Source organism: Zingiber officinale, chromosome 3B, assembly GCF_018446385.1.
Source record: "Zingiber officinale cultivar Zhangliang chromosome 3B, Zo_v1.1, whole genome shotgun sequence".
Taxonomy (NCBI): Eukaryota; Viridiplantae; Streptophyta; class Magnoliopsida; order Zingiberales; family Zingiberaceae; genus Zingiber; species Zingiber officinale.
Window position 1 is genome coordinate 56,698,747 of NC_055991.1, and position 8,083 is coordinate 56,706,829.

Here is an 8,083-nt window from a genome sequence, read left to right on the forward strand (position 1 = left end):
CTCTAACTAGATCCTGATCTAGAGGAAATGGTCTAAATTATAAATTAATCATATTATTATTGTACTATTCTTATTTTACAAATTAAATATTTTTATATTTGACTAATACATTTTACAGAACAAAGGGAGCACAAAAGATTTCAGATGATCAGTACCCGAGGTGCCTTCTAAGCGACGAAAGGCACCTTGAGTATTGCTCATGGAAGTCGCCTTTGAAAGCTTGGAAGACGCTTTCCAACGGATAAAATCAACTTTGTTGACGATAAGAAGCAGCTCTTTGCCGAATAAGATTTTGCTTATAAAAAGTGCCTGCACTACTATAGAAAGCACCTTCCACGCCTTATAAAAGACCATCTCAACCAAGGCTTTCATATCATCAACAAGCTTCAACGCGTCCGATTAGGATTTCGACTGCTTCGGCTTCCTATTGTTGCCTTGCTATAACTTTGCTACACCCAACTAAGTAGTCGTCCAACACCGAGCTCGAGCCAGCCGTCTACAAAGAGTATTAGGTAATGAAGTTTAAAATTCTATACTTAGTTATTGTAAATGAAAAAGTATAGTAAAAGAAAAAATAGTGCGTTACACTTGTTTTTACTATTTTGTACTCGATCCCCTCTTCTGACGATTCCGAAAAAGATTATTAGTGGATTACTCATCGATAGGTCCTAACACACACACGTCCAACAATTCAAACTAGTAATGTTTGAGAACTTAGGTCCCCACAAATTAATACAATTAGAAATATGAGTATTTACTCCAATAAATCTTAAGATCAATTCTTAACCTCCTTTATGTAAAAGGCCACTATGCTAGGACAAAATATCTCATATTATTTACCTACTTATATCTTATCATGGAATTAATAATACGAATTAATAATACTAAACCACTTGAGATAAATAATATCACTTTTTGCTCTAATATTTAAGAACTTAGTTTGAAATTCAATTCATTTCTAGAATAAAACATGACTAAGAGTATTATAAATCACTCAATATTCAACCTCATTTTACAATTTGGAAAACATATTCTTTTTATTATTTATGTGGACTTCTAGATTAGATGGATAACCTAAGCACTCTTAATATATGAGTTTTATCGCTTAGAAGAAGGTATCCATATCTGATATGCAAGTACCTACTAGATATGCTCAAAGAGGTATAGTGGGAACTTGTAGGCCCTACTATGAATTATATGACAAATTAGTATTAAGACAAAGGAAATCACTAACTAGATAGCATTGTTTTTTTTTTTTTTTTTTGTCCCCGTGAGATGCGATAAAACACTTAAGATAATAAATAAAAGGATCAAAATTAAAATCCTAGTAGGAATAAAATCCTACTATGATAACCAAATTGCAATGCATTTAGTCTCGAACTTGCATTTTCTAGAGAGGATAATCCATATAGAGATAAATTATTATTTCATTAAAAAGAAAATACAATCTAAAAAGCTCTTTTGTTAGTTCTAATGACAAGTTAACAAATCTACTAACTAATCATTAAGAGAGGTAGGATTGAATATATTTGTACTAAGTTAAACTTTACAACATATCCAAATTAGCAAAGAGAATACTATCAGATAGTTGGGTTCATTAATAAATACAAAAGAAGCAAAAGTTTATTTGTAATTTTGCATATGCTTAATAATACGGTAAAAGGGAGCTACCAAGAGAAAATTAGTAAATACAACAAAAACTCATTCCTTAAAGCTGTGCAATCACTTCAAGGAAAGAAGATGACGGCCAGGTTACACACCACCGGTCAAAAAGCATCAATCATTATGAAAATGTTTCTCGGGCATTAATAGAGAAAAGAAAAAAAATGGTAAAGGTGGGTAAGAAGGCATTTGATAAACAAACACTAGTTTCTGGACCATTTTCTCAGCATTAAAATCGATCATAACTGATAATTCTTCTCTCCAGCAAACAGACAATGAATACCATCTGCCATCCAGATTAAGTACACTGAAGGTGAGATTGTAAAGCATGCTGAATGCATGTAGCAGTAGAAAGACTACGTCTTTTTGCTAAATAATGTTATCTACACTTCATCAAGATGTTGGACCTACAATGTAAATTATACATTGATAGCAAATCAACCGAATTCTTTTCTATATAAATACCATACGAGTAATTACAACAAAAAATTCAGATATATAATATATCGAAGTATTTGAACTTCAAAATGAACTAAGCTTGTAAATGACCCACTCCTGTTTCTTATAGAGCTTGTAACTTCACCAGATTCATGAATTATTTTATGTAGGTGATGAATCATGGAGACTAGCATCAACATAACTTATCCACACCCCAAAAAAGGGTGGTGGAGAGTTTGAGAAGCAATATCCTCTTCTGCAGTTAGGATGAATTTGGGTGTACAAAGAACTTGGCCTCGATATTCTTTAGTTAGATGATGACCCCAAGTAGGGAAAGTTGGTATATATAATATATTCCAACCATATCTTTTTAAACATATCCATCAAGCATAATTTGGGCCATGATTGCCACATGAAGAGGTGCATCTAAGTATTAACTGAATCAAGTTAGCAATGTTGAGATCTATTAGCATAGTCTTTGGCGAGCTAATGTATTTGTTGGCCCAAAAGGGGAAAATGGATGATGGAGAATAGCTAAACAAGAAGAATGAACAAGCTTGGCAAACTAAGATGAATAGCTAAATCCATGACAGTGCTATATCAGATGATTTCACACTTAACTGTTGTAGCATTTACTGCAAATTATAAATTTTCTTCAACTTGCATATTAAGTTTCTAAAAGACAGAAAAGTCACCAACTTACAAGTGTCAAGAATTATATTCTGTGTTCTTATACACCAAATTACCTCAATCGACATTCTCTCATCCATCACTTCTATTATGGCAGTTGCCAAATATGAAGGGAAAAAAAAAGTTCACATATATCACTTACTAATATGACACTCACAAGATATTGGCATTTCAAAAGCATCTGGCCAAGTATCTAATCTTAGGATTTACTACTTCAGTCAACTACTTGAAGAACAGAAAAGTTACAGGCAACAAGCTAATGAGTGTCGGAGGCAAAGATAAATGACATTTCTACTAAACAAAGAAGCATGCTACTCTTTCTTAAAAGAAATTTAGTTTGGAAAAATAGTTGGAATGCAGTTAAATGAAGTTAACCTGTATGCAATACATACACTCCAGACATGTTAGGAAATGAATTGGGGATAGTTATCATGTTGACAAGGTATTAATTTGGGGATCTCTCCTGGACCAGTCGATTCAAAGATACATCATTTCATTTGAATGAAAGCAGTATACTAGTCATCAAAATCAAATACCCACCAATATTTTGCAAGAGAAGTGTATAGTACCAACAAGAAACTTAAATATACTGCACTTCACCTACCTAATGCCAGCCACACTTGGATCTTGAACTCCCGAGTCAATACCACCAATATCTCGAGAGGAATTCCGTAAGCCAGCAGTTGTCTTCATCATCATCTTGAGTATTGTGCTTCGGATTTTGGTCAGACCAATAGATGAAACCAATTTTGAGAATGTTAAAATTCGCAAGGTTTGACACAGGAGTAGAGTCTGGGCTTCGCACAACGATCATTAATTTATAACATATCCCTCCATCTAGGGCTCAGTATGGGCAAGAACCCTGACGGCGATTGAGGGAACCAGAGCCCGGGGGAAGGTGGCGGCTGCAGCCCGGGTGACGGCCCGGCCCCCAAAATTCCTGGTTGCGGTAACGGCGAGAGGGCAAAGTTGGGAGTCATCGGCGGAGGGTAGGGGAACCCCGGTGAAAGCAGGGGGTAAGGAGATCTGGGCGAGAGCAGATCCAAAAACGCGGTCGGAGAAGGGAAAGCGGACGGCGGAGTAAGGGGCGGAAGCGAGGCCGAATTAGGGAGCCCTCGGGGGGAAGGGGAAGGGAAGGGGAAGGGAGGGCGCGGGGAAGGGAGCAGCCCCGGGGAGGGAAGCAGCGGGCGGGGGTGGCGGGAGGTGTCGGAGCTGAGGAGGGAGCTTTCGAGGTAGCGCATGTAGGCGGAGACGGGGGACTCCGCCCAGCTGGGGCCGGCAGAGGGGGAGGGGCGGGGGAAAGCAACGGGGTGATTGTGATGGATATTAGGGTTAGGATTGGCGAAAGAGGGAGGAGGGCGGGCCGCGAGTGGCGGGGGAGGAGGAGGTGGAGGGGGGCGAGCGACAGGAGCGAGCGGCGGAGGGCGGATCTTCTGGAGGCGGGTGCTGGAGGGGCGGGGCTGTGGGGCGGCGGGTACAGGGGTGGAGTCGCGGGAGGGCGTGCCGGTGAGTTGCTGCACGATGCTGCGGAAGTCGTTCTTGCTGATGTTGTAGACCTGCGGCTGCGGCTGTTGAGGCTGGTGGTGCGGCTGCGGCTGCGGCGGCGGCGTAGGATGAGGCCTGTGGTTATAGTAAGTGGGTTGGTGGAGAGGACTCTTGCGGATGTTCTTCCCCAGCTTGTTGACTCCCAGCTGCTGATGCTGGTTGCTGTGTCTGGAGTGATCCATCGCTGTCCTCCCAATCAGATCAAACTACTTGAATTAATCTGGGAAGAGAGAAAGATGCTGAAATTGGTGATGATGGTAGTGGTGGTGGATGAGGCATGCGAGAGGAAAAAAAGGAAGGAAGAGATCTGGAGACGGAGAACAACAACGGAAAAGGAGGGGGAGGGGGAGGGGGAGGGGGTGGAAGAGAGGTGTAACTCGACGGATTTATGGGATGAGAAGAAAAATTGGTCTGGGTGGGGAGTACGTTGACTTGACCTGGGTATCAAATCTTGAGCGAAGGGAAATGAAGCGTGCCGGACTGTGGCGGGGACAGGTGTGTTTATTAATTATTTAATTTCCATATTACAATAAATAACTTACATGTATTATTTAATTGCATTTTCCATTTTATCTTATTTTATTTAAAAAAATAAAAGAAAAATCACGTTCCAGATTCCGTTACTCCATTTGGACTGGATCGGAAATGCTCTGTTTATTTATAAGCCAGAAAAAATAGATTGCATGAGAGTAGAGATATATTCTATTTATTTATTATAAAATAATCTATGAACGACTTTAAATTAAATAAGAATTGAGATATGTTTTCCATAAAAATAATCTAAGAATACAAATAAATTTTTTCCCTTTACCAGAACTTTTCTCTCTTTGTCGGTAAAATCTTGCAACTTGACTGCCACAAAGCTTGCTACTTGGTTAAAATTGCCAGCGTGATCACTGTGGGTTTGCAACTTGTTTTTTTTCCACATGTGAGTTATAATCACACCTCCAGCCCGAGTTGGTAAAAGCTTAACCTCTCTCGTATAATAGTTAAATTTGATTTTCTGATTTATTCTCTTTTAACAATGGAGAACACTCGTGAGGGTGGTTAGGATAATGATTTATCTTTAATAGAATATAACTTATAATTATATCTAGGATCAATTCTTGACTAGTAGTCAGGTTCTTGACTAGTAGTCAGGTTTTTTTAATGTATTAACTACTGCTCAAGTTAGTAGTTACTCATAATTTATCTTTATTCATATAATCTAGGGACGAATTATAAGAAACGTCTAGAGTAAATATTATCTATCACCTTTTATCACTATATGAGTTATAATCACATTAGGACAGTTTTAGAGGACACTGAGTAAGAATTATTATTTTTTGTCATAATCAAAGTTATAATCACAATCTTGGGGCAATGTTATGATTGTAAGTGGGGTTTGTTTGGTCACTTATATGCACTTCTCCATTAATCCTATAACCAACGAAAAATTTTTACAGGATCGAATTAGTCATCTCCAAGATTAATCGATTCAACGAGCTAGATAAATGGATTAATTAAAAAAAAGTTATAATCATCAGATTTACCCTGATAATCAGTAAAACACTTTTATGGCACCAAACTAATCACCTCCGGGATTAATCGAAATGTAAGACCTAAATACCTAGATTGCCAAAAAAAAAAGTTATAATTTGTTGCATATTTGAGAGCATGGAACAGAAACGAAATAAACTATAATCACTCATAGTGATCTCCCGAAGAAATCGCAGAAGAAAATGTCGGTCGACGAAGATGCTGCCGCTGTCGGAAGCACAATCACAGGTAACCAGAAAGTCCTTCAAAATTCACGAGTCAAATCCCAGATGTTCTGCTTTGCTTCTTTGATCACCGCCAAACCTTCTGCTGCATTCTCTCTTATTCTCTTCCCTGCTCATGGCTTGGGCGCACCTTTTATAAGAAGGTTAAGGAAGACGAAGAGGAAAAGACACCCCTTCGTCTCCTTGACGTTATGCAGCAAGGAGAGAGATGAAGGGGAAACAACGCCCTTTCATTTTCTCAACGTCTAACATCTCCCACTCGTCCAAGTCAATCCATATGGTCACATAGACCATGTCAGTCACATAGACTTCAAGGTGATCATGTCACGAATACCAAAGCAAAATTAATTAGTCACAAAGACCAATATAAAAACATCTATTCTATACATTAGGGAAAATGGTTCGTGCGACAGCAAGCACAGTGAGCATTCAATTGCTAAGAAGATTGTCACATCTTACTTAGCTGCTCCATTGAATGAATCAGAGACATAAATGACTTGTCTTTACCCCAAATTAAATTATTTACATCATTATGAACATCTTTAATCCCTCATATTGACTATATGTTAAAAGCATGTTCAACATCTCCAACCAAACAAATTATTCACAATTACATTTTATATACTGAACTAAAAATATAACTGGTACCAGTGAATAAATGTCACAGATGTAAATCAATCTTAATCTTCCTTTTTAACTAGAATTTATTCATTCTAATCAGTCGCTTTTCTAGTTATGCTCCATAGACCGAATCATCTATGGACAATAGGAAACATGCTAAAATAGTAGACACTGATCAGAACTTCAAGTAGACAGCTAAATAGTCACTTAGGGTAAGATTGAGATTAACTTATAATCTCAAGGGTCTCACATAGTAGAGAAGCAGAGATCCATTCTCCTACTACCTTTCTTGTCACCATAGCACATGTGGTATGAATCACATGCTATGATGTTATTCTCTTTACTAAAAAGAGCACATGTTTTTCTCAAAATTTAACATCGTACAGATTTCGATCTAGATATACCTAATGTCTGATCCTGAATTCAACATATGAATTTCAATCTGACTTTCAACAAGTTTAGTAAATAGTAGGTTCATTTACTTCGATCATTACATAAATGATCTCATTTTGACACAATTATCAAGGCGACCTTAACTTATAGGTATGTCTCTATTCACAGCTATATAAACTGTTCCATAAGTAACGATCTTATCTCCATTTATACTCAACAAATAAAAATGATTGTCCATGTGAGTGGACTAATCTCAACCTGCCAACATGCTTATCGAGACTTTTATTCGAATGTAACAAAGACATATACACTGAATAGATCATGATATTTTTTTATTTATCAAAATATCTTTACAATAAGTTACATTCTTCAAGTCCCAAAGACTTCACATGTCTATAAAATGACTCTTTAGTCAATGACTTAGTAAAAAGATCAGCAAGAATATTTCGTGTAGGGATGTACTCAGAATTATCTTTTTCTTGTCAACAATATCCCTTACAAAATTATACATAATTTATATATGCTTGCCTTTGCTATGATATTTGGGATCATTGGAAAAAGCTATTGCAGCTTGACTGTCTCAGTACACTGTAACAGGATTCTCACTATCCTCAGCAATCTTCAGATGCTTCAGGAACCTTCTTAGCCAGACAGCCTCTTGCACAACCCCTGCACAAACCACATACTCAACTTCATTGTCGACAAGGCTACACAAGCCTGCTTCTTTGTTGTTCCATGAGATGGTGCCACCATTCAGCAAGAAGACATAGCCAGATGTGGATTTTCTGTCATCAAAGTCCTCTGCCCAATCTGCATTTGTGTAGCCACTTAGGCTCATTTCTGATCCTTGAAAACAGAGACAATAATCCGCTGTTCCTTTGAGATATCTGAATATCTGTTGGACCGCTGGGGCCGGCTAGAAGGGGGGTTGAATAGCCTGAAAAATAATAAAACGCACAACCCTTCTCGAA

The 8,083-nt window shown here is 38.0% G+C and overlaps 1 protein-coding gene across 3 annotated transcripts; it reads right to left on the bottom strand.

Annotated features, from left to right (window-relative positions):
- Positions 1 to 1,685: 1,685 nt before the first annotated feature.
- Positions 1,686 to 4,705, bottom strand: LOC122056500 (protein HAIKU1-like). Of its 3 annotated transcripts, none has more exons than XM_042618477.1 (2): positions 3,395 to 4,705; positions 1,686 to 1,948 (listed from the first exon to the last, which is right to left on the bottom strand). In XM_042618477.1, exon 1 carries the CDS (start codon positions 4,515 to 4,517, stop codon positions 3,609 to 3,611), a length of 909 nt encoding a protein of 302 aa, XP_042474411.1. In that variant the 5' UTR covers positions 4,518 to 4,705; the 3' UTR covers positions 1,686 to 1,948; positions 3,395 to 3,608. The 3 variants fall into 3 exon arrangements, with proteins under 3 accessions (XP_042474411.1, XP_042474410.1, XP_042474412.1); XM_042618476.1 differs by having other exon boundaries at positions 1,934 to 2,069; XM_042618478.1 differs by lacking the exon at positions 1,686 to 1,948 and adding an exon at positions 2,800 to 2,971.
- Between the last annotated feature and the right edge of the window lie 3,378 nt (positions 4,706 to 8,083).